At 44.4% G+C, this 27,299-nt stretch overlaps 1 protein-coding gene across 7 annotated transcripts in view; it reads right to left on the reverse strand.

Moving 5' to 3' along the window:
• The window catches only part of AOAH (acyloxyacyl hydrolase), a 220,240-nt gene that overhangs the window by 109,496 nt on the left and 83,445 nt on the right, over window positions 1-27,299 (reverse strand). For all 7 annotated transcript variants that reach the window (XM_026447149.1, XM_026447152.1, XM_026447156.1 and 4 more), the window contains exons 5-11: window positions 22,130-22,189; window positions 16,795-16,865; window positions 7,615-7,675; window positions 6,117-6,187; window positions 5,212-5,260; window positions 2,786-2,834; window positions 546-640 (exon numbers count right to left, since the gene is read on the reverse strand). In XM_026447149.1, coding sequence (XP_026302934.1) covers window positions 546-640; window positions 2,786-2,834; window positions 5,212-5,260; window positions 6,117-6,187; window positions 7,615-7,675; window positions 16,795-16,865; window positions 22,130-22,189 — 456 coding nt within the window. The remainder of the gene's footprint in view (window positions 1-545; window positions 641-2,785; window positions 2,835-5,211; window positions 5,261-6,116; window positions 6,188-7,614; window positions 7,676-16,794; window positions 16,866-22,129; window positions 22,190-27,299) is intronic.

A 27,299-nucleotide genomic window follows, 5' to 3' on the forward strand; every position in this document is an offset into this window, starting at 1 on the left:
CTTCTTCTTCTTCTTCTTCTTCTTCTTCTTCTTCTTCTTCTTCTTCTTCTTCTTCTTTAATTAAAAAACCTTCCCAGACAGTCTCATCACTCTTTGGGAATGGATGGTGGGCTTGTCTGTCCCCTGATGCTTTCCATGGAGCACAGCAGAGGCTATCAGGAGCCGAGCAGCCTGCTCTGCCCAGAGCTTCTTGCTTGCTCAGAAGAAAAACAAGCTGGACAGGCCCCAGAATGCCTCATCCTGACCTCCACAGGGAAGCCAGCCCGGTGGGTTTTGTCCTTTCTGTGTATTCTCCACCTTCTTGACTCTGCACTACTGCCTTCAGGGTTCCTGGCAGCAGCTGGGCTGAGGCTGGGGAAGTGAGTAGAAGGAATCTTTTGCCGTTTGTCTAGGACTGAAATGACTGTGGATATGCCTTTCATGCCAGATTTTGCTAAAGAGGGAAATTTGCACCTGTGTGGAGTTGGCATCACATTTAGAGAGAGCAAGGGGAAACAAAAACAAAGGCCAGCACATCTGGAATGATTACTGCCAAAATTACTTACCAAAGACATCTGCGACGCTGTGATCCATTCAGGAGAGATGTGAAAATGAGCCCCAGCTGAGTCTCCCAGCAAAATGATTCCCCTGGGCTGTGAACCTAAACAGCACAATTTATTCACATTATTTATGCACTCAAGTAGTTTGAAGCCTCCAGACTGGGTAGTTATGAGAGCAGATACCCTTGTGTGTATTCCAGGCACCGAGCGTTTTAACAGTAGTGCATTACTACTTTTCGCATGTTTGAGAGTGAGGGGCATAGCATTTTGGAGCCGAATGAGATTTCCAGGCCATTGGAGCTGCTAGCTAAGATGTAGAGATGCAGGTGTGTTTCCCAGCTTAGCATAAAATAAACTGCTGTACAACATCTTGAGTGAATGATGGATGAATAAATGAATCAAAGCTTTATCTGAAACCAGAAATAGGCCCTAAATTTTGGTTCTGGAAATTGCTTTCTTGAAAACACACTGATGTCCATTACAATTCACTTTAAGGGTTAATGATCTTATGGAGAAATTTTGATTTTTCGTGGATATCATGCCCTTAATTCATACAGGCGAAAACCCTGGATAGATGATACTGGCTGATTAATGGAGAAACGGAGATAGAAAGGTCTGCGTGCAGCCCTGTTTGTTTGGAGGTTCAGAATCCCTTCATCTGACTCTGAGGCCCAACCACGTGAATCATTCACCTGTGAACTCATTCTTCTAAATTCCTTAAAATCCTGACTCAGGCTGGGCGCGGTGGCTCAAGCCTGTAATCCCAGCACTTTGGGAGGTCGAGACGCGCGGATCACGAGGTCAGGAGATCAAGACCATCCTGGCTAACACGGTGAAACCTCGTCTCTACTAAAAAATACAAAAATCTAGCCGGGCAAGGTGGCGGGTGCCTGTAGTCCCAGCTACTCGGGAGGCTGAGGCAGGAGAACGGCGTAAACCCGGGAGGCGGAGCTTGCAGTGAGCTGAGATCCGGCCACTGCACTCCAGCCTGGGCGACAGAGCGAGACTCCGTCTCAAAAAAAAAAAAAAAAAAAAAAAAAATCCTGACTCAGTTGATGCCTCCCAGAGGCAGAGAGAAGTGCCTCCTTTTTCCACTTCCAAACTCCTCAAGTCACGCAAGAGGATGGCCTAACCTCACTGCAGTGACTCCCCAGCCGGGGCTTCATGGAAACCACTATCTGACCACACAAATGGGGACTGAGGAGGCCCAGGATATTGTGGAGGGCACAGGGAGAGTGGGGTGTAGGGAATCTAAGAGGCTTTGCACCAGGGTTTCACCTAGATCTGCATGTATTTCATTCATTGGTTTAGTTGTTCATTCATTCTTTACTCATCCAACAAATATTCCTAAACTGCATAAATACATAATGAGCCTTTATATTTTCTATTCCTCTTCCTGCCCTCTGAGGGCTTAAAGACAATTGGGCTTTAAGTTGATAGAAGGCAAAGACTATACACTTTTTGTCCAAGAAAACTCAGAGCCAAGTATAGCCCTTGGTTAGAATTGGAATCGTTGTTCAGAGAATACCTGTTGAATGAATGAGTGAGTGAATGAATGAATGAGGTGATTGTGAAAGTTGGGAGAGAAGCATTGCCTAAACGTAAAACAGTGATGTTACCATTAAGTGTTGGCATCACCAGGAGCATATTTTCAGGCATGTATGGGGTGGTGAGGTTTCCCCAGTGGAACTGGTGGCCCAGATGTTTGTGCCATCTGGGCACTTAGAGCACAAATCTTTTGCCCAGCTATTTTTGGGAAGCCCTCATAGGTTATAGCCTGGCAGTCTCTCTCAAGTCATTCAGACATTCAGATATGCATCTTTAGCCTAGTGGACAAAGAGACTCATCCCATCAGTAGACGTCTGGGTGTCTGACCTTGTAGTGCAATTAATGGGAAATGCAAAAGATTAAAAATGTCAGTTATGACTGCTGCTTATTTTCTTATTTGGAAAAGTGCTGGATTTCCATTGCTCTTTTATCCATTTTGCAACCTAATCCTCAAGTAAAAGCGTCAATTAAACAAATTGTTTTGCTTTTTTAAGATTCTGACCGCTTTCCTACTTTTCTGAACGTTTTAGATACTTTATTTTTTGTGATCTGTCATGAAAAAAATGTAAGTTGGTCAGCATAGAGTAAATCCTAGCATCGAGCACGTTCTGACTTAGGTGGTCTGCTCACTTCAGTTTGACTCAGACTAGAAAAGAATACTCTATTGTTATAACCACACTGATATCCGCAATTCTTACCTTCACAGAATTTCTTCTCATATGGAATGCCATCTTTTGGATCAATACCCTTTAAAAGAGAAATGATGTGATTAGCAGCTTGGTTTTAAATTTATGAGATACATATATTAAGCTCTCCTAAATGGCTTTAAAAGCACAGAGGCAAATGAGTAGACAAAACCCTTTCAAGTCTCTTAAGCCCCTAATTCAACATAGCAACGCCCTGTGTGAGTGAATCATGTTTGGGAGGAACTGAGGGTGGGAGTAAAGAGAGAGCCAGACACTGTACCATTTCATTCAAGGAGATGCCGGGCAGGGTTCTGGGAGAGGCGCCTGGACCAGGGGTCTCACCTCTCAGAGTATAGAGGGCCCACTGAGTGACTGGGACACAGGGTCTGGCTGGAGGTCTAAGTGTCCTGACATCTTCAGTACCTAAGATTGATGCTTCTAAAGAAGCAGTTCTCAAGGGATCCATTTTGCACATTCCTTTACCCCGTGAGGACATTGGCAATGTCTGGAGACATTTTTCGCTGGGGCTGCTACTGGCATCTAGTGGATAGGGGTCAGGGATACTGCTAAATATCCTACAGTTTGCAAGACAGCTCCAACAACAAAGAATTATCCAACCCAAACATCAATAGTGCCCAGATTAAGAAACCTGGAAGTAACACTCGGCCTGTGAATAGGACTGAATTGGCACAGTTGGCATATCCTAAAACCTAAAGGTAAAGCTACCCATTTGTGGAGCTGCTAGTCCTTGGAAGGATTATTCATAGTATTCCAAAATGAAAGCACTTGCTGATCAGAAATGTGTTAACAAGACCGTGCTCACTCTCCAGTCTTGGGAGCTCCCCATGCCCATTAAAAAACATGAAAGAACCTATTAACATCACACTCAACTCTGGGGTCCCCAGGACATAGTCTGGGCAAGGTTGGATTTCATGGTTGTAAGACTCCATCTGAGTTTATGATGTTGTGGTTCTGTGAGTGGTGTTTCCTCTGTGGAAAGGGATAGGTATGAAGGTGATATGTCCTTCTCCCATCACTGATGAGGAGCTCTGCATCTTGCCTCCCTGAGCTCATGGTGGATTTCCATTGATCTAGTACAGTATCTCATTTGGCCTTCCTCCTTATATGCGTGGCACACCATATCTGAGACCTGGGTGGGACCATGGAACGAAGACAGGGTGTCACACATTGGTTAGTCCCCTTTGTCCTCCAACATGACAACTAAACCTGGGTTTTTCAGAGCAAGAGCTGACTTGGAGATCTTGTTACCTTATGCTCTAGGGGAGATGTCTTCTTCTCCATGAAGAGGCAGAGTGACTACGGGATAGGGTGGGTGGTGTGGGCTGGGGCAATGGGACTGGAAAGCACACAGTAGGTGACTATTAGTGCAAACCTGGACTATGAGTGTCCCAGAGAGGAAAATATTTACAGAAACTTTTTCCTCTTCATTGAAGCAGATAAATGAAACAACTATTTAGAGGCAATTTAGACAATTTATTTAGGTAGGTGTGAAAATAATTGCAAGTTTTGCCATTAATTACAAAAACTGCAATTACTTTTGCACCAACATAATATCTTGAAGTTAGGAAATCTTAAGCTTCAGGACCCATCACAGCCCTTGCCCATGTGAGTGCTGGGAGTAACTGGGAGCATTAGCGTATTCTAGGTGGAGAGGGGAGGCCAGGCTGCAATCAGGACATGTTTCCATGTAAACACTTCTGGTAAGTCAGAAATGAGATCTCAAAAGAAAGGGAACTGAATTTCTGAGACTCCAGGAATTTGTTAAGATTTCTGTGATTGTTTTAAAAATTACTCATTTTCCTATTTGATTTTGTATTTTTAAGTAGATATTCTTTTTTTCATAAGGAACCCTCAAATCTTGTAAGCTTAACACCGCACAAACTTGAGGCTGTTGCTGTTTTAGTTTGGCTTCCCTCTTTTCTTCCTCTGGGAGCTGCAAATCCATTATTCATAGGAAACTAGGACACCAGCATTAAATGCCTCAAGGTGTGAGTGGTAGGGTAAATACTGAGTAATTTCTGCTCTGCCTGGGTAGGCTTATGAAACAGAAAAAATGGCTGCAACAAAATAAGGACAGCATGTGGTTTGCTCCAACAGCTGTGTGGGTTGCTGTAAAACTTTGTTAACACCACTCTTCATTTAATTTCACACTGTTCAAAACAGTATAAAGGGATTAGATGTGGGTGACCTTAAGCAAGGCTTAAAGGGGCCATGACTGAGAAAGACTCAACTCTCACAACATCGTTGACACTCTTCATGCATCATCAGGATTCTATACCCCTCTTCTAAGCAGCAGGAAAAGAGTTGCTTTAGGCTGTCATAGTCTTCCCTGGATCTAACTAAAGCAAATATGTGATGAACTTTGTGGGAGGCAGGAACAAAGGAGAATGGGGTTCAAGCTGAATTTAGTTGCTTACCCAAATGCCATTACAGTTTGAATCCTGATGGACATCCCAGTTGTCTGGCCTAAGAAAAAAACATTAACATTGGTCTTTGACATATGCTTGTCTCTCAGTGGATGTCAGTTTCATGAATGAATGAATGAAGTGCCATGGCGAGGCAACAGCATTCTTCATGGAAGAGTGTCACATCCCATTGTGTGTTGTGACATCAGAAGCCTCCATTCAGCTTCCTTGCTTTAACCTTGGTTTGGGTATTTGCCGGAAGCTCTGGACCAAATCCTGTCTTTTTCATCATTGACTACATTCATGGACTGCATTGTTGTGGAATGGTGCCGATGAAAATAATGAACAAATCTGCATCCCATTGTGCCCCTAAATGCCCAAATAACTGGTTTATTCAATGCTTTGACACTATAGTCACAACAAAGGCGAGGGCTAGCATATCTGTTTTTTGATACCAGAGATGCAATTGAACCTCAGCCCAGGGCTAATGTATGACATGTTTTCCATTCATTAGAGGCTCCTCCTTACTCCTGGAGGGAGAGGTCACTATTTCTGGGCCCAATTCTGCATGGAGAACTGATACAGAAGGCTGGATAAGTGTCTACAATAAGATAATCCATTTACTTGATTGTTTTTCCCACTTGACTGTAAGCTCCAGAAGAGGAGGCATATTTCTGTTTTGTTTACCACCCAGCATGATGCAAAGTACTTGGCAAATTGTAGGTCTCTGATAAGCATTTCTTGGACAAATGAACGAATGAATGCCGTTCTTTTTTCACTGAGCTTTACTTCAATCAGAACACGAAAATCTCTTCTCTCTGTAAGTGGGAATTCCCTAGGCTGGGGGAAGGAAATGTGCCTCCTGCTTCCTTTTCTGAAGATAATTTCAAAAATCAGCAACCAGCAGAAATAGTTACCTTCTACCTGGGTACACCGACTGGTCGCTGTCATTACAGTCTCTCCCCCGCCAGTGATAGCCCCGCAGGGTCTGAAATTGAAGAGCACACACAGGAGGGGTTCAGCTAGCTTTGATGTTATCCATGAGGAAGGTCAATCAGAGCTGTCTGAATGGCATTGACATCCTCAGTTTTTAATTCAAATTCAACCTAGGATCACTAAAGAGCACTAAGAAAATTAAGATTAATATGATAAAACAGGCTGTGTGAAGTGACACGTAATATAACACCAGGGCCAATAACAGGTGGTAGGGTGTGTGCACGTGTGTGCGTATGTCAGTGTATGTGTGTGTGTGTGACATTAAGTGTTTGCTTGTATATGCATGTGTGGGGGTGCATTGTGTGAATGTGAATGTATGTGTATGGAGGCACGTGTATATGCATGTGTGTGTTTATGTGTATTCATATTGTAGATGTGTGTGCATGTATACACTTGTGTTTCTGTGTATATGTGTTTGCTCATGTATGTGTGTCTACAAGCACCTCCAGAAACAGCAGACCCTTCCAACTTCCCAAAAACCCTCTATTAACCATCAGTCCTCTCAGGCTGTAAAACAATTGGCTTATTTGGCCAAATGATTAATGTCATTGTATAATTTAAAAGTCTCTACCCAAATGGTTAATGATGCAGGTTTAAATATTTGACCTCAATGATTTGAATCAAGAGTTATAATAATGCCAGATAATATTTTTATTTCCTCCCTTCCCAAGTAGAATATCTGAGATTTCCCAAACTTTTGGGACTTTGTGACATGTTACTTGCTTGTTGGTTTTCACAGAGAATACCCTGCCATTTTAACTGTTCTGAATCAAATGCACACACACACACAGACACACACACACACACACGTTAAAAAGTAAGTTAAAGTAGATTTAAGAAGTTCCAAAATAATTCACAAAACCTTCCAAGGCAACTATAGCCCCCATGGAGAATTCCAGCTGGAAATGGAAACAAAACCAGTCTGGGCCTAAGATTTACTTCAATGCCTTGTGTATCATTACAATGCTACAAAATCCTTAAAATATGTGAAATGGGTTGGGTACAGTGACTCATGCCTGTAATCCCAGCACTTTGGGAGGCTGAGGTGGATGGATCACTTGAAGTCAGGAGTTTGAGACCAGCCTGGCCAACCTGATGAAACTCTGACTTTACTAAAAATACAAAAATTGCCGAGGTGTGGTAGTGTGCGCTTGTAATCCCAGCTACTCTGGAGGCACGAGAAGCACTTGAAACCAGGAGGCAGAGGTTGTAGTGGGCAGAGAACATGCCACTGCACTCCAGTCTGGGGGACAGAGTGAGACTTGGTCTCAAAAAAGAAAAGAAATTGTGAAATGATGTGTTGTTCATCAAATTAATAATGCTTTCAAATGAAATTCAGTCCTGTCTTACTAAGGGAAATAAATTTGTAGGAAGCAATATGATGTTAGTGAACATCTGGTTATTCCTAAGAATACTTACCGGGAAAACGCTGTATTTGTCTGAATCTACATCTTTGAATGGCACAGACTGTTCTATAGCTCTAGGAAAAAGAAAACAAAACAATTGGTGAGCTAAGAAAAAAAGTAATGTTGATGAAAACAAATAGAGAGACATTTTCTGATACAGCTGTGTTGAGTTTATGCCACAGAGGGGCATTCTAAACAGAAAATTAAGAGTCTGTGCGGTATCAGACAGAGTCAGCGAAACTTTGCCAATCTCTGCTCTTTACCCAACAGAACTGTTTTCTCTCTGATATTAACTTGGCCTATAAGAGGAAGTGAAATAATTGAAATGAAATTTTAAAGGGCAAGGGGTATTGATGTTGAGATTCCCAGGAAATACGAGACTGCACTTTGAGTTCAGTCAATGAATGAACTCAGCACTACAAATTGAATTTTTGCCATTTTACACGTTCTGTTATAGAAATCTTTTCTTAAAATTTTACTCCTTTCAATCACTTATCCTGAGAGTCTTGACCATTTCGCTGGTATTAGCTGGCAACTTTCACTCCCATTCATGAGTCTTGGAAACCAAGGACCCTGATGTGATGACTAAATAAATTGATGCCAAAGTCATGGACATCCCATGAGGGAGGATTTCCCCTGTGGAATCCTCACTACCAGGCTTTTCCCAGCTTCTAAATGTCAAACACTGCCTTGGGTTTAGAAAATCACTTACAGAGTAGCAGAATGATATAGTCATATGGCAATGAGGCAGGAAAATAGGGTCTGGAGGCAGGAAACATAAGTCCGGTTCACACTTCACTTATAATAGGAAATAGCCTCTCCATAGGGCAAAGCCGTAAATGACTTTGTAACTTGACTTCATCCTCTTCATTGACATAGGGCGTACCCCAAGTAGAGGATATTGAAACTCACAAAAACTCTGTAACCGGGTCTTTGAACCCCTATTCTCAGGCCTACTTCTACACCGTGGAGAGAACTTTCATTTTCAATAACTCCCTTCATTCCTTCCTTGCTTTGTGCGCTTCGTCCAATTTGTTCAAGATGCCAAGAACCTGGACACGCTCCACCATTAATGACAAGATGAGGCTTTCTTTGGAGCTGAGAATTTACAGTGAGTAACACAACCTTTTATAGGAATCACTAAATGGTCTTTTGAATAAACAGCATCTCAACAGTTCTGAGAACCTCAAGGCAAATAAATGCAACCCGAGACCATGCAGAGCCTAACTGGCAGCCTGGAGCCTGTCTTATGAACTCTGGGATGGCACAGAAGATCAGCTTGCAGGCCTCTTTTGTCAAACACTGAAAGGCACTGTGCTGCTTATATTAGCCTCTATGGTTCTATAGCCTGTATTCTACTCTATACACTTGGGGCTGGGAATTTTGCAAAATATACTTACCAGGTTCCCTTGGGAACTGGAGCTGGCACTGGTGGAAGAGAGAGCAGGAGGAGGAGAGAAGTTGTTTTCCCTAACTTTCTCTGTCTGGATGTTCCCTTCAGTGACTCCAGCTCTAGCCACAGTGGGCTCTCCCGAGGGTCCCAGCACCTATGGGTGACCCCTCATCCATGGCTCCAGGACTGGCCCATGTGGTCTCTTGTTTTACCCCCAGCAACCCCACAGCAAGTGGTCTCCCAAGCCTGAGAACACCAGCTCTTCCCTTTTGCTGCTTCTGTCCGCCTAGGGATACTGGCTGCCTCCTGCAGTCCTCATAGCTGGGTGGCCTAGCCTTCCCCTTTTTACTGTTTCAGCCTCTTTAGCACTTTTTTAAACTGGTAGCTTATATTAAATCCTCCTTGCACAGCTCTGTTTCCTGACTGGACCACTGAGAGGAGGGCCCTGGGATGAGTGAGTGCTGGTTAGGGTACTCTGGAAAAGTAGGGAGTGTGGGGAGTGGATAGCCACTTGGTGGACCCAAAGAAGAGGGAGCTGCAAGCTGATGTCACATCACTAGTCCTTCCTACATCCCTGCCCTGGGGGACAGGGGAGGCTGGATCCCTGAAAGGACAAGGCAGCAGGCTCCCTCTTAGTGTCCCTGAGAAGAATTATCCTTTTGAATTCAAGTGCTCTTGCCGGATACTGAGTTGAGCATGGTGGTTCAGTAAAGACTCCAGAGTCAGTTGGAGTCACTGCTCCATCCACCACTTTCTCACCAGCTCTGCAATTCTCAGAAGTTTATTTAACCTCCCTGAGCCTCATTTTTAAATCTGTAAAATGTGATTCCTGCCAGCTCCCTCCCAGGGTTTATTGGGAGGATTAAGGGAAACCACATGAAAAGCCCCTGGTATTGGTTCTGACAAAGTGCTTGCAGCTGTGATTATGAGCCCCTGCTGTCCAAAAGAGGAAATTCACCTTCCCCTTCCATTTGGGGTGGGGTGGGGTGGGTTGAACAGGGCCAGAGAGAGCGCCACCCACAGGAAATTAAAAAGGTTCTACTTGCTGGCCGGGCGTGGTGGCTCAAGCCTGTAATCCCAGCACTTTGGGAGGCCGAGACAGGCGGATCATGAGGTCAGGAGATGGAGACCATCCTGGCTAACACAGTGAAACCTCGTCTCTACTAAAAGATACAAAAAACTAGCCGGGCGAGGTGGCGGGCGCCTGTAGTCCCAGCTACTGAGGAGGCTGAGGCAGGAGAATGGCGTAAACCGGGAGGCGGAGCTTGCAGTGAGCTGAGATCCGGCCACTGCACTCCAGCCTGGGCGACAGAGCGAGACTCCGTCTCCAAAACAAAACAAAACAAAACAAAACAAAACAAAACAAAACAAGAAAGGTTCTACTTGCTGACTCCACACATCCACACTTACAGAGTGAGTGAGAACCAGCCCTGGGGAAGGTGGAAGCTTATCCAGGAGCAATTCAGGTGTGGGCTGTAGCCAAATTCCACCCCCATGATCACCCACACCTTGATTTTCCCATGGTGGGAGCGGAGGGGAATGAAGCTTCCCGAGTGGGCTCAAGAGGCTGTGACGCTGCTTTCCCCCATGCAGGAGAGGAGCTAGGGCAAGATCATTCTTGGGATCCTTCCTGCTCTGATGCTCCAGGGTTTCTAGATCCACCCCATCCCTTGTCTACTCTGAGCTACGAATGGTTTCCTTTCACTTTAATTATCCGTCAAGAAATGCGGATAAAGCTTGGACCAAATGACATGCAGTCATCCAACATCAGTTGTGACTGTTAAGAAAAGTTTTGGAAAAGGCTTTGAAGGTCACATTTTCTGTGAGACTAGGCAGTTTTCCCCATGTATGTATTTGGCCTCTTGGACAACGTTTATTTTTCTAGTTGAGAAAAGGAAGATAAAGAAAGAGAGCAAGAGCAAGAGACAAAGACAGATCAACAGAGACAGAGAGAGAGAAACAGACAGAAATGGCATAGACCCAAACAGCCATATTTTCAGCCTAAGAAAAAAAAGAGCTGGAGGAAAGGTCCCCTTTGGGCGTGCGCCAAAGCTATCCCCTCCCACCTTTGTTATCTTGGGGCTGAGAGTTTGTCCTTGAAAGAATGAACAGAGTGGTCTTTAGGATTGGAAAGCTGATTTCTTAACCTTTGTCTGCTTACTTTAAAGGCTCCAAGTGACTGACCAAAGCCATGCATTCTAGACATGAGTAGGTAGACTGGGTACTTAAAGTAGCATAAATTGCAACTTGTATAATCTCCACAATCCCTTCTTCACAGCCCACTAATCAAAATTATTTTCCACTTAGCAACAACTTCATTTGGTAGCAAAACTTGACCTGAACTGATATAGGGCAATTTGTCAACTTTGTTATACTTAGTGTGAAAAATCATATATTTCACTCTGAAATATAAATCTGATTGATCAAGAGGTGCCGGGGATAGCAGGTGGGTTATGGTATATGCACTATTTATTACTTTACTAGAATATAAAAAATCTGAATTTCAAATCATATCTGGCTCCAAGGCTTTTTGTTTGTTCGTTTTTGTGTTTGTTTTTATAGAGATGGAGTCTTGCTCTATTGCCCAGGCTGGTCTTTAGCTCCTGACCTTAAGTGATCGTCCCATTCTGGTCTCCCAAAATACTGAGATTACAGGCATGAGCTAATGTGCCTGACAACTCCAAGGTTTTGGATAAGACATTGTTGACTTTTACTACAAATTATTTCTGTAAAATTGCATCTGAACTTGATACCTTATGTATCTTTAGAAAAATCTAGCTGTATGTTGAAATGTTCATTCATTCATTCCTTCATTCCACAGGCATTTTGGGAGTCTCTGCTATGTGCTGGGAATCATATTAGATACCAGAGATGAGTACAAGATACAGTCCTACAGTTCCTGCACTTTAGGAGCTTGACATGGGTGAGGAAATTAATGCGTCAAAAGATAACTATAGTCCTAGGTGGAAAATGCTGTAAGAGGGTTGTGCATCTAGAGAGGAAAAAAACATTTCCAACCCTATATAGTGGAAGAAGTGATCTTAAGGTGAAACCTAAAGGATGTGACAGCATTTTCAAGGCAAGCAATTGGACTGAGGGCAGCATAGTGGGAAGGAAAAGTTATGGGAATTCTTTCAACGTAGCTCTAGGTTCTGAAATTAGACTCTCTGGGTTTGAATACCAGTTCTGCTGTCTCCTTGTCAGGTGACCTTACACAAATCATTTAATCTTTTTGTGCCTCAGTTTTCTTATTTGTAAAATAGAATCAATATCATTAACTATTTCCTAGATATGGAGAGCACTCGAAAAAACAAAACAAAGCACATGAGCTCTTACTCTTATGTGCAATAGGAACCCTGATTGCAAGGATGGCTCCTCAGGTGGGGCAGCAGGACTCCGGTGTCTGCTGTCATCACGGTTTGGTTTCTAGAGACATCCCCATCCCAATCCATGGCCTCTCTTCGGATGTTCAGATTTCTGGCCACACGGCATTCTATTCAATGACCATGCAGCCTGGTGTTGCTCGTTGCCCCTGCTCTATACCTGCCTGCCACCAGATATCAGGTGAGTGGGCTTGATCCAGGGAGCAATTATAACTGCAGCTGATTGTTATTAATGACACAGTATTGAGCTATTCAAGTTCAATCTTCCTAAAACTATTTCATGAAACTGGGTCATTAAAACAGAAGAAAAATGGTGAGAATGAATCTCCATGTGTGCCTGCCTCACATGTGTCTCAGGTAGCTCTCGAGGGCTGGGTGTGGGTTGGTTGCATCTGCAGGTGGATGTGTGATGTAGGTCTCTATCAATGAAATGAGAACAGAGAAACCACGGAAGGGCCCACCTGCCTATAGACGTGGCTCGGCTTGGAGGTGGGGGCAGGACTGAGGTGGGTGGAAGGAGCAGGGTATGGGGGAAGGACGAGACTAAAAAAGGAAAAAAAAATAGTGTTGAATTAACACAATCAACAGGGGATAGGATGGTTTGCATGTATTTATGTGAAATAATATGGAGGTTTCTGCATATAGACATTACATAAAAAGAATAGATTTTTAAAAAGAGGGGATCCTCCTGACTTACCACTGTTGAAGTAAAATACAGACAGTGTGTAGGCACTGTGTATCCTGATTAAAACAGAACACCAAAAACTTGATCACCCCATGGTCATAGCCTGATAGCTACACATTTGTTTTCCCGGAAAAGTGGTACTTTTCCTTCATGTATTCCCTCATTTCTTCACTGAGCTCCTCCTGCTAAGAAATGGGATCCCTGCTCCCTAGGAGCTTGTGGGTGGTGTAGGAGACCAGCAAGGAAGAAGGGATTGAAGAATGGGATGAGGCGGAGCAGGCACTGGGGGTCTGGTGGCACCAAGGAGGAGCCAGGAGCACCCAGGAGGGCTGTGCAAGCCACTGAAAGTAGCTTGGGTGCTGGAACGTGTCCCTGAGGTGGGGACACCTCAAACGAATTTTGAAAGCATTAGACCGAGTGGGACAGTGGGCAGGGGGAGGCACTGGGCAGGTAAGGCATTCCTCCTGGGGGAATTTTATCAAAGGACTATGCCACAGAAGACATGCAGGTCTTGTCTCTACCACATGAGGACTCTGTGCTAGTGGGTCAGGCATTTAAAACCTACTCGTTCCTCTAAAGCATAGGGCTAAGAGTTGAGAGGGTCAATGGAAAGCAAACTGTTGGATTCAAAGGTCAGATTTGTCCATTACCGGATCTGTGACCTTGCGCAAATGATTTTACCTCTTTAGAAAGGAGAAAATAATGGCGCTGACCTCAAATGGTTGGATTGACAACAGTTTTTGGTGCTTAGACAGCACCAGATAACTTTTAGTTATCAATATAATTACTGAACCACAGATGACTTTGAAGAATATATGAGACTGCATTTATACGTGTATGTGCTTTGTAAGTCGTAAAGCACTGAACCAATTGTGACCAGCTGCATATGACACTTGAAACACAGTGATTTTCAGAAAGAAGGAAAACACAGTTTTGCTTTTTCATAAAAGAATAATTTTCCCTTTCAAACCGGACCAAGAAAATCCCTGGCTACTGATGCTCTTGAATTCAATTTTTCAAAGGTGGTTCCATTGAAGAGTTGTCACTTTGACCCTGTTGGGTCCTGCTGGCCCACATCTAACACAGAAAGTACAATAATGCATTCAGCAAGGAGGGGGCAGGGGTCTCGATTTAATGGGAGCTAGGCATGATGACATGATTGGGGTCCTGGGGAGCTGGCCGCATCTCAGCCTTCCAGCATCTTCTTTCATGTCTGATATCTTCCTCCTACTCCCCATGTCCTGATGCTCTCTGCATTCATCCCCATTCATGAAAAGGGGCATTGCTAGCATTGCTGGAACCTGCAATCACACTTTGCATAGCTGGCTTGCAGGGGCTTAAGCCAGCAGATTGACCAGGAAGAGTTTTTAACTGTTTAACTCTTGGATCTCTCTAAGAGGCTCCAAATGTGGGTCTGAATCATAGCTTCCTCCTGTCCCTGGATATTATTACAACAGATGAGAGCTGTTCAGTGCATTTAGTACTCATGAAGCTCGTGAGATGAAGGATAGCAGAATGAGGAAAAGTGTCTTTGTTAGGGGTTGAATTGTGTTCATGAAAAAAACATGATGAAGTCCTAACCCCTGGTATCTGCGAATGTGACCTTATTTGGAAACAGGGTCTTTACAAGTGTAATCGAGTTAAGATGAGCGCATTAGGGCAGGCCCTCATCCAACACGGCTGGTGTCCTTATAAAAGGAAATGACAGGCATCCAGGGAAGATGACCAGATATGAAGATGAAGCAGAGACTGGAGTGATGCAGCTGCAAGGCAAGGTATACCAAGGCCTTATAGCCACCATCGGAAGCAAGGGAGAGACAGAAAGGATCCAACTAGAATCTTAGAAGGAGCATGGCCCTGCTGCCATTTTGACTGTGGACTTCTGACCTGCAGAACTGAGAGAGAATTCATTTCTGTGGTTCTAAGCCACCCAGTTTGTGGTGTTTTGTTACCACAGATATAGGAAGCTATAGCTTCTCAGTCCAGGTGTGCAGCCTAACTCTCACCTCTGTGTGTTCTCAGCCATCCACAAGGCTAGGCTAGCACAGACTAAACTAATAGGAGCTCCTGCGGGAGAGGAAGAGTAAAAGAAGAAGGGACTGGGGCAGATGCTGTGGTTAAATAAATATCTCACGGCTAAAGAACATTATTCTGAGTCATTAAAGCATCACCTGTATGTGTAGCATTGGCAGTCTTGCACCTGTACTAGAAGGCAAGCACTGGGGTGGACATGGACACCCAGGAGTCTAATTGTGGAGTCTAGTGGCCTAAGAATTCCCTGGAAAATTTCCAGGAAAACACAGCACTCCCCCACCAGGTTTGGGGCAAAGGAATCTGGATTTTAAAACATTTCAAGATGATTCTGAGACATGGGCAGAATTTAGTTTACACTTTAATTTTAGATATGGGGAAGCTGAGGCTCAGAGACATTAAGTGGCCCAAGTTCTCAAAGTCAGCTCAAGAAGCACCATTGCAAAGGAGTCAAGAATATGTATATTCACAAAGAACACATGAGATCAAGTGCACCTTGAGGTGTATCTGAGATCCTCAGTGGCCCAGCAGAAGTTACTTCTTTAAGGCTCAGTTGCTTTCTCTGTGAAATGGGAATAATAATAACCCTTACCTCATTTTATTGTTGTGAGAACTAACTGAGGAAACATATCAGAAGTTCAGCACCTGGCACCTGGAACAGCGCCCGTATACCTGATAGCAGCAAAGCAGCAGTGGTCATACTAGAAGTAGCTTAGTGGGATGGGCTTGGTGGCTCACGCCTGGAATCCCAGCACTTTGGGAGGCTGAGGTGGGTGGATCACTTAAGGTCAGGAGTTCAAGACCAGCCTGGCCAAAGTGGTGAAACCCCATCTCTATTAAAAATACAAAAAATTAGCTGGGCGTGGTGGTGGGCACCTGTAATCTCAGCTACTTGGGAGGCTGAGGCAGGAGAATCACTTGACCCAGGGAGGCAGAGGTTGCAGTGAGCCATGATCACACCACTGCACTCCCGCCTGGGCAACAAGAGTGACACTCCGTCTCAAAATAAAAAAATAAAAATAAAATAGGAGAAGTAGCTTAGTGAAAGGTAGATCCCATGCTATTTTGCCTCTGAGTCCAATGCCCTCTCAAGACATTGTTTCACCCTTTAATGTTTTGAACAGCAGTTACTATGATGTCTAGCATAACCCCAGACTCAAAGTGGAGCTGGAATATGGACAGGAGAGTGTGGGAATTCTGGACAGTGTCTCTGCACTCACAATCATATTCCTAGGTATCTGAGTCAGATTTTTAATGTAATAGTTTGGGCTCTGCGAAAACACAGTCCCTGTCCAGCCTTGTGAATGTCATGCACTAAAGATGCTCAGAGTCTTCTCCATGCCCAGTTGCCCACCCTGGTCCGTAGCTCACACGGCAGGGAGGGGCTGTTTCCAGGTGTAGTGCAGTGGGCACCTCGCTGGCAGGCACTTGCCGGCAGTGAGCCTCACTGCGGGCTGCATTCTAGCCTGGAGGACAGATCAGCTTTGAGATGCAAAGATGCTGGCATTCAGTATATTTCCCAACCGCTTTTGTTCAGAGCTCATTTGTCTTCTGGTTTCTGTGCAATGTTTTGAGAAAGAAACACTTTAACCTTCAGGGATGCCTTTTAAGTGTGAAGATCATTTTAGTCATTAGAAAAAGGGGACAAGCAAAGATGTTATTACACACTAGTGCTCAGGAAGGTAGAAGTTGTATACATACAATTTAATTTTCTGGCAGATCTTGGCCAAAAGCGGGAGTGAACAAATGTCAGAACCACTTCTAGAATATTTCTGGGGAGACAAAAAGACAATAAAAAGAGAGTTGTTTAGTTTAAGGGGTGGTTCCCCAACTTCTAAGGGCCCCTCTGTACTTGAGGTTTCTGGATCCTCCTTCCTCTAGAATCCAGCCCGTTTCACCTCTCTAAATTTACCTCTTGTCTCTGTCCCCACAATCCATATCCATGCCACTGCCTGTGCCTTTGCCCCCCGGTCTCCTCAGCCCGAAGCCTTCCCTCCTTCTCTTCTCCCAGCCAGCTCTTCCCAGCTTCCCAGCCACCCTCACTCTCCACCTTGTCCAAGGAGGGTCTGGCAACAGGATTCTTCTACCCAGGTGCTTTAAAAATAAAGAACATTTTCCAACAAAATAATTCCATCTCATTATGGAAATAAAAACTAAAGGGAGAGACCAATCTGGGGTCTGGGAGGAAGGAAGGTCCCTTCCTCCGCGGAGGAGAGAGGTGCACAGACCAAGCTCCTTATGCTTCTTGAGCCATGGGGTTCTAGACAGCGATTTCTGTGAGGCTCCAGATGTGGGCTACACTAAAAGCCCTGACATTTTATCAAACTGTGCTTTTAGAAAGATTGCAGTTTCCACAATGCTTTCCTCAAGTTAAAGAAAGAGAAGACAACAGGGTAGAAAAGTTAGGCACCAGCATTTATCAATGAAGGGAGAGAAACAGTGGATTCCTGCCAGCCCAGAGTCCTTCGAATGGCTATGAGGAGTGGTGGTGGTATTTGACCACCATGGGCTTTGGTGGTATTTGACCCTAGCAAGAGAGAATCAGCAACCATTTCAGAATATAAATGAGGTACTTAAGGATTTTTGAGATGTCTGCCTAGCTTTCTAGGAGGAGAAATAATCCTGACTGGTGGCCCAGCTCCACCTAAGACGTGGAGACAAAGAGGCTGTCCTTGTCCTCAGCTCACCATCAAGTGGAGGGCATGGGTGGAGGCCCCAGCCCTGGGCACACCCTGTGGGGTCTGCAGAGGCCAAGGCACTAGCAGGTGTCTCTAGGAACCTGGAAGAGGATGCAGATGACCCTGCAGTGTGGCAGGATAGAGGCAGGTGGGGAGGAAGAGACATGGCCTGGCCTGAGGCTTTGTGACTCAGTGCAGGGCCATAGCCTTGCTAGAGATGCACATCCTTGCCTTCTACATCCCCATGTCAGGCCTGCCGAATCAAAAACCATGGGTGGGTCCTGGCAGCCTATGTCTTTGTAGCCCTCCAAGTCATTCTGGTGCCCACTAAGGCTTGACAACCACTGCTCTAGGTCCTTGTCACTCAACATGTGATCACAGATGAGGAGCATTGATGCCACCTGGGAGCTTTCAGAGATGCAGAGTCTTGGACCCGGCTGCAGACCTACAGAATCAGAAGCTGCATTTTAACAAGGTCCCCAGGATGCACACTAAAGCTGAAGTAGCCTGGCTCCTGGCAGAGGGAGCGCCTGAGCAGTGCTGTGGAGGTATGAGAAAGCTTGGTGTCTTAGAGGAATGCCAAACATTCCCACTTGGCAGGAGCATTGGAATGGCAGAATGCAGGGAACCATGGAAGGAAGGAGACAGGATGGGGGCCTGGAATGCAGCACTACATGATACCCTGAGGACTGTGGGGAAGCCGTGGAGGCGTCAGGCAGAGTAATCACATTTGTGCTTCGGAAAGACGTCTCTAGGCATGGGGGGATGGCCTGGAAGAGGATCATTTGAGATAAGAGACCCTAAGGCCCTATCCCATGATTTCAAACCTCGGCGCTATTGCCATGTTGGGCCAATAATAATTCGGTCTTTGCCGTGCAGGCTGCCCTGTGCACTGTGAGATGCTGGGCAGTATCTCTGGCCTGTGACCCCCAGATACCCTGCTGCACAAATCTGCCTCCAGACACTGCCGAATGTCCCCAGGGTGGGAGCAAGGGGCAATATTGCCACTGATGGGAAACAGGGTGGAGGAGGGTGATGGTGCGAAGAAGGAGTGGTTAGAAAGATGACTCCAGAGACTTAGTAGCTGACTGAGATCAGGATTGTGGACACACTGCAAAACAAGCATCAGCATAAGTTTCTACCACAACATTGATGGCGCTTTGGAAGTACAGACCCTATCTGAGATCCAGAGTCCAAAGTCAGGTTGCATTTGAATGTTTGAGGTTCTTTTAATATTCAGTTTAGACTGAAGGCCTTGATCTAATTCTCCTAACAACAATCTAGATTTTAACACTGATGATAACCAACATTTTACAAATTGATATGAACAGTTTTGTAATTACTACACAAAAGGTGCAATAGAATAAAATTATATAATTGCATAGCTGTTTGCTGTCAAAATTCAGCCTGATGGCTACAGCTGTCTTTGCCATTCATTGTGTAGAAATTGGGATTAGGAAGTGGGTGGCAGATGATGTAGGGAACCCTAGAACTCCTCCTGGTTAGACGGAGGTTTTGATTATCTGGTCTTTTCATTACATAGTATGGGAAAGACCAACCTTCTTTTACAATTTACTTGCAAAGAGAACTGAGATGGGCCTCGAGCAACATTGTATGAGTCTTGCTTGTCTATTTTTCAGCCTCCTCCTTTCAATTTGAACTTTGCTAGATAGAGACAAAATGTGGGCTGTTATTAACTCAGCAATATATTTAAAATATTGCAACTGGCTGCATCTAATCCCATCTAAAATGAGAGTCTCAAATCAGGGCTGTCCCTGGGGACAGGAATCATGCAGCATCTTTGCTTTGCAATCTATTTAACCAGCTTCCTGAGCTTCTCCATGCACCAGGATGTCAAATGAATGCAGAACAACAAACAGGGGTTGAATAAAGAAAAATGGGCTGAATGGGGTAAATGGAAGCTCAAAGTGGGAGAGTCATCACTCTTCTGTACATAACCAAGCTGAAACTGAACTTCTGTGTGGCAAAATGCTTTTCAACCCTTGTCGTGTATTGTATTACCTGGATTTAATTGGTCTGGGGTGGGGTTTGGACCTCAGCGATTTTTAGAGGCTTCCCAGATGATTCTACTGAGCAGGTAGGTTTGTGATCAGGGCTGTCATTTATAGTTGCACAGGTTGTCCACTGTACGATTCCAACATCCACATAGCCTGTGATATTAATGGTGCTCCCCAAAGTTTAGTACTAAGGAGGCCTTGTTGAAAGCTACTGGACTACTAGAAAGGATACTGAATGTGGGAATAGCTAGCTCTAGATTTAGATGTGGGGTTTCTCACCTACTAGCTATGTGGGGTGAGCACATAACTCAACCTACCTGAGACTCAATATTCTCATCTGTAAAATGGGACTGATGACAAAAATACTCTATCTACTTTGTAGAAGTGAGAATTAAATGATTCCATAACTCAGGTCCTCTTAGATGCTCAATGCTCTGCCAAATCCATGAAAAGTTCTCTCTAGGAGCCTCTCAGGGCCTCACTGAGATCCAGGCTTTCTCTGGAATGCTTGATTTCCTTCAATGATGCATAACTGTTTTCAGGTCTGAATTCTCACCGACTGATAGGCTGTGCTGAAATGATATGCAACCTACTGAGTTCAGCTTTCTGTGCCCCGGCCAGGTCTGCAGTTACATCAGCCATCACAGTGCAATGAATTACTCTCTGAGCAGTTTTTTCAGAGACACTTATTTGCATTTTCTTTTTATTTTTTCCTTGATAGCTGTAATCTGGAGAGCAAATAAATTGGTGGAGGTTTCAGAAGAGTATTTTTATTGTTGAATTGTTCAGTAGAATTTTTTTTTTCACTTCTCTCAAGTAATTATTGGAATCCTGCCCCATGAATTATGCTTGCAATTCTGGTGACAAAAGTAAAACATTGTAAAATCCTAATTAGAAGTTAATGCCAAGGCAGTTTTTGCTAGTGAAATAAACAATGCCTGGAGAATACGTTTTTAGGGGTGTGTTGAGAAGAATACAATACCAATTGTATTGGTCTCCATTTCTGCTTAGAGTTCTGAAGGGGGTGGTCAAGAGTTTCCTGTGGTCTTTTAATATCTTATTCAACAACTTAAGCAATTTAGCTAAACGGGCTACTGTTGGCCCTTAATTATTCATTGAATTAAATAATGATTGGCAATGCAGACATTGTGATTGATTAATCAATTATGTAGAAATGCCTACATATTGCCTGTCACTTAACATGTATTTATTGGCCTTGTTCATCAAAACCCCTATGCCCTCCATGAGCAGGGTTGTCAGATAAAATATTACACTAGATATACTAAAACACTATTCGTTGTTTATCTGAAATTCAAATTTAACTGGGCATCCCGTATTTTCACTTGTGAAATCTGGCAAGCCTAACCACGAGGGATTTTCCTCCCTTTTATTTCTATGTTGCCAAATCAATAATACCTCAAATGCAGTGTATCAAGGTGAATGATGAGCTAGCCAGCAGGGAGAAGCCAAGCACGAGGTCTATGCCCTCCCATTGCTGATGGATGCTTCCTTACTGCCAGTATCTTTGGCATTGAGGATAATGTTGTACTTTAATGATCTACTTTTCTGCTTCCTTTTCAAATGGGGCTGATTTGCAACCACAGCCTAAGTCAAATACGTAAGCCTGCGAGAACTGATCTGAAATAAATATTCTATCTGTTGAACCAGAGTGTTATTACACAGAGGACAAATTAAGGAAACATGAATAAAAATTGTGATTCTTGAGGACTTGGTAAGTCCTAGGCAAGATCCCAGATGCTCTCTGCACTCTCAACTCTATCAGTGTCAACACTGGAGGACAATATTATCATCCCTGTCTTATAGACAAGAAAACTGGGGCTCAGTGAAGTTGAGCACCGTGCTTAAGGTCACATTTGTAGAAAGTGGAGGAGCAGGAGGATACAGCCTCCTCCAAGATGGTCTACTGGAAAGCAGCAGTTCTCAAATGGGGGTGATTTTGCTTTCCAGGGGACATTTAGCAATGCTGGGAGGCATTTTTGGTTGTTGTGACTGGGGAGGGGTGGATGGTGGTGCTGCTGGCATCTAGTAGGTAGAGGCCAGGGTTGCTGCTGAACACCGTACAAAGCTCAGGACAGCCTGCACAACAAACGATTATCCTGTCCCAGATGTCAGCAGTGCTGAGGCTCAAAAACCACGCTGTCATGTGAAGGCAGGAAACACAAGTGGAAGCAGCTCACTTTCCTACTTCAATCCCCACGTAGTTATGGCATGTCACGGGCTTATATCCATAGTAGTCCTTGCCTTTGGGATGTGAAAGCTGGGGCCAGTGAGAGAGGGCATGCCAAGAAAAGGCTGGCGTTCTACCCACTGAGTGCTTACCGGAACTGGGGACTTCTTGACAATTTGTCTTGCCTTCTCTAGTGTAAATTTCCATGTCTCCTATAAAAGCAAAGTTAGACAACATTAAAATTCACGTTTTATCTTTTCTTCCTACATCTTTTCTAAAATTAGGATATTTAAAGTCCATAAGTTTTCAGTAAATGAACCACTCCATAAATTTGTAATAAAATAATTCACAAGAAGGCAATTTCACGTTAATAGCTCTTTTTATTTTGGACTTTGCTTTGTGTCAGATGCAGTGCTAAGTACTTTGGGAACATTATCTTATTTACTCTTCAAACAGCCCTGTGAGATACGACCATTTCATAGATGAGGAAACTGAGATGCGGAAAAGCTAAGAGATCTCATAGCTAGGTTCTGGCAGAGAGGCAATCTGAACCTCTGCTTTCTGACCCTTCTGCTACGCTGATCTCCATAAGCAACTTATCCTGGTGTCTAAAATCCCCCAGCAGGAGACTGTCAACAGCCTACTTGAGTGTCTTGTGCTTTAGCAGTGAAGAATGGCTGATGATTGCTGTGCAAGCTAACACCTCATCTCTCAGTTACCTCCTCTTCCCCTAGTTGGAGATCCCCTGTCCTCTTTCAACCATTTTGAGAGCATCTAAGTGCATCTTCCAAATGTACACACATTGCAGATATAAAGAGTTAGCTCATTACTACCAGTGATGATTGCTGTGAAACTCCAAAGAACACTGTGTTTGTCTATTTGTGGAGGGGTGGGAGAAGAGTAACTCTGAGGTGGGTGGGGAGGAGGAGGGTTTGCTCTCAGCACTGCTTCCCAGAGCTTTCAAAACCAACTGAATGTGCATATCCTGCCCCTGCCAAATCCCTCCTGGGTCTGCCACCTGTACAGCCCTAAAGTAATCTGCTCAACAATTGGAAAGCTCTGTCCGCTGGCTGCTAAGAGTGAGTGTTGATGACTCAAGAGGAAAAGATGCTCTTTAGGTGAGTTTGGTTGCCAGGATGCCCTGCTATGGTGTATGTTTCTTAAAATATTGAAAGGCTAGTGTGCTAGTTGGTGAAGAGCTGTGTCCCTAAGCCCGTGAGGGTCCTCCACTCTTGCTCTGACCGCCCAGCCTCTTCCTTGGACTCCCCCAGGCCTCCTTGTGACCCGTCAGCTATGGGGCCACTGTGATAGTCCCACCCAGTGGGCATCTGCAGGCTGTGCTCCAACTGCACCCAGTATCCATTCGGATTAGTTGGCAGTAGGCTAAAAGAGCTGATCCCAATCTTCACTTTTAAAACATGACATCTTTAATAGAAAAGCTGCTTAGGGAATGGCCCCATTCAAAAAGTGACCTCATTAAATGCACTTTTGGCCTTTTCTGAAAATTCTAGTAAACCCTAAAATTCTCCTATTGTATAAATTAAGAATCTCTGGCATAGTCAGTGTAACAGACAACAGATTTTCATGCAAACTATTCTTATGCTGCCCCTTGTGGCTACTTTTATCAGCAAAGAGCTGTGCCCCTGCTTCTCTGTCTCAGAAATATTCCTTTGCATTCTCAGGCCTACTTTAAAATCTTCAGAGCCTCGCACAGTCCTTGATGCATAGTAGGTGCTCAGCAAACATGGAAATAAAAGGAAAAGAAAATAGTTGTGATATTATGTTGAACAAGGAAACTAGGCTACCAGATTTTATGCACATAGGAGAAAAACCTTGCAAAGGAATATATTATAATAATGATGGGTGATAACTTTTTCCTTTTTGCCCTTTTCTGGTTTTCTAAATTTTAAACAACGAATACCAATTCAGCAATAAATGCTTTCAAAAAAGAGCTCAATTCATGTTGTCTTGTTTCTTGTCGAAGAAAATGATGTGCTTGGTGCACTGATATGCAAGTGAAGGCCCTGGGGATCTGCTGGTGAACCCCACGGTGAATGACATAGACATCCCTTCCCTCCCAGAGCTTTCTCCCTGGCAAGGGGACTGACCTTGAGCAAGTACAGTAAATAGAAGTAGATGAAGCAGAGAGAGGGCTGAATCCCTTTGAGAGAACCAATCTGATTTTTACCAAGCTCAGTTCTCTGGTGCTCAATGTTTGTTGGGAGGTAATGACAAGCTATGAAAACAGGATGTGGCAAGTGCTGCAGCACAGGCTGTGCTCAGGTGGGATGAGTGGCTTGTGTGTCCTCCCGGGAGGTCTAGAGTAGGTTCATCTGGATGTAGCTGAGTCCCTGATATTGGTGCATACGGGGGTGGCAGCAGGGATCCAGGGCTGAGGCTGCAGGGAAATGCACTGGTTTTTGCCAAGGAGGGGAGTCGAAGCACCCAAGAGTGGGAACAGAGTCCTGATCCCAGATGGACATCCACACTCACCCATGTACTCAGAACCCACTTCCAAGTTTCAGTGACAATAACTGCTAGGAAAATCGAGTTTTCTGCTGGAAATTGGGGAAACTAGAAAATTAGAAGCATTTCTGTGAGATGCAGTTTGGGTAACATCAAATTGAAGCAAAGAGGGAGCAGTCAGGCTTTTATCACACTCAAAGGTGAAGGCTACATGGAGAGTGAGGGAAGGGCCCCTAGGGTAGAATCCTACCAGCACCCTTGAGGCCGGGGCAACAGGGGCTCAGCCAGCATAGACAGAATGGCTGTGTGTAGAGTGCAAGTTTAGGTGTAACAAAGATGTGGAGGCGTGCCCTTGGACCCAGGGTTGTCTGCAGCCTTTGTCGCAGCGGCACTCACCACTGCCCTTTGGTAGAGGCTGTCCCCATGTTTAGGGATGGCAACCTGGTGGTGACAGTGACAGACTTGTCCTGCAGCTGCGTTTGCAGGTACTCTACCTAAGATTCAGAAAATGGCAATTGACTTTACCCAACAATAAAGCGAACAGTAGAGGGAAGCTCCAGAAGCCACCACTGGCTCCACCCCTGGGCATCACCCAAGGCTGGAGAAGGGCCCCAGTCTGGCCAACTTGAAGCTGCTGCAATGGGGTAGACAAGAGCCTGCAGGAAGCTTATGGCCTTGAGTTGGTGGGGGCAGGGTGAGTAAGTCAGAGATTCCAGGCTCGGAATAGCTGTGCACAGGAGCTGAGGGGGCACAGGTGCAAAGGATGACGGTTTACATCACCTTCAGGGGTTGAGAAAGATTCTCAGGGGACCTGCAGCTTGAGCTAAGCTCCTACTCAAATCCCTCTTCACCCCTAGAAAGTATACATCCTCCCTACTTTACAGCACAGTCCACCCAGAGGTCAAGTACCTCACCTGATCACACAGGTAGGGGCAGACTAGAGGGAAGTCTGCCCAGGAATCAGGCCCAGAGCTTTCAGTCTTCCAAACTCATGCATGGCTTTCTCATTTACAGTGTGCCAGATGGTAACAAAAATGGAGTTTCTGGCCTTCAAAACTGGCATCACAGGGATTCACCTGGGAACTGCCATTCTAGAAGCTCCCCCTACCTCCTTTGGATAATTTTCCAGCTGCAGCACTGATGCCTTGTTCCCCCAGTGACTCTGGGAGCTCCTGGGCAGGGGTTTGGGGCTCTGGGCTATAATTTTTGATTTCCCTTAACATCTTCAATAACATTGAGCCCAGGGCATGTAGGCAACAAGTGCCTGTTGACTTAAATTCACAAAATTATGAAAATGAAAAGGACTAAATAGAGACTAAGTAAAGGCTGTATTTTTCAGATATTTCCTTTGAAAGCTCACTACAAGGGTTGCTTCCTCCTGAAGCCTTATCAGCTTTCCCAGTTTTCGGGTTGAGCTTTCCTCTTCTGTTTCCTTTACATTCCACATTATAATACACTCCCATGCTTACATTTCACATTCCCCCACTAAACCTTGAGCTCTAGGTAGGTGAGGATGGTAACAGTTGCCTTTATGCAACCCCCTGACCCCCTGCACTGCCTACTTTTGCACCTGCCATGCTACCTTAGAAGAAGTAACATTGACTGAACAGAGGAATGAGAAAATTTGAAAAATACAGCCCTTTCCCAGTCTCTGTTTAGTCCTTGATCATCAGTGCACACAGTAGTATACAGCCATGGTGGCTCACTAAAACACTTCCGTCTAGAATGATTTAGGCGTCTACCCAAACCAAAGCCAGCCCAAAGTCTTCAGACAAGAGGAGAGGCTTGGGGACTACTGACTGCTATTATGGGTTGGATTTTGCATTGTCTCACCTAAATTCGTATCTGAGATAATAACCCTGCAGAAGGTGAGAATGTGACCTTATTTGGAAAAAGAGTTATTGTAGGTGTAATTATTAAGTTGATGCAAAATAATTGCGGTTTTGCCGTTAAAAGCAAAGGAAGAGAAAAAGACACATAGAGGGAAGATGATGTGAAGATACAGGGAGAATGCTATCTATAAGAAATATCAAGAATTTCCAGCAAACCAGCAGAGCTAAGAGAAAAAGGCATAAAACAGATTTTCTCTAACAGATGTCAGAAGCTAACCCTACCGATTTCTTGATCTTGAACTTCAGCCTCCATAACTGTCAGACAATTGCTTTCTGTTGTTTAAGCAACCCAGTTTGTGGTCACAGCCCCACAGACTCATACAACTTCTCTTGCTCTCCAGGGTGATTTTGTTCTTGACCTTGAGCTAAGAGCAATTTGGATGATGAAAGAGCAAGGGCCAAGTGCTCATCACCATCAGTATTTTGGGCAAAGTGGTGCCGTTAGGATTTGTACTCTGCCAGGCGTAAGCCACATGGGAGCCCAAGAAAAAGGAAGAAAGTACTGTGGTCTGATTTAACCATTTGGATGTGAGCAAAGCATCCGTCTTCAGCAGAAACTTTAAATACTGGTCTCTATTGCTATTTCCTATTTAAAATGGTTTTGGACCATAGAGTGTTTGTGGGTTCAAACCCTGGCTTCATTAGTTACTAGTTGTAGGACCTTGGGCAAGTTACTTAAGCACTCTTAGCCTCAGTTTCTTCATCTGTAAAATGGAGATAATAGCATTGTGAGGATAGACCAAGATTGTACTTAAAATAGTGTCTTGCATATTAGTAAGCATGACATTAGTATTAACAATAATTGGTGTTTTTATTTTCGTTTGTAATGTCACCAATACACAACTGGAAAGAGTATAATAATTGCAACATCAGCCTACAGAAATGTATGCTTTTTTCAAGGATCCTGAAAATTGTCCTGAGAAGAAAGTATTACTCTTCTTGTTTTACAGATGAGAAAACTGAG

The sequence above is a fragment of the Piliocolobus tephrosceles genome, chromosome 8, assembly GCF_002776525.5.
Source record: "Piliocolobus tephrosceles isolate RC106 chromosome 8, ASM277652v3, whole genome shotgun sequence".
Taxonomy (NCBI): domain Eukaryota; kingdom Metazoa; phylum Chordata; class Mammalia; order Primates; family Cercopithecidae; genus Piliocolobus; species Piliocolobus tephrosceles.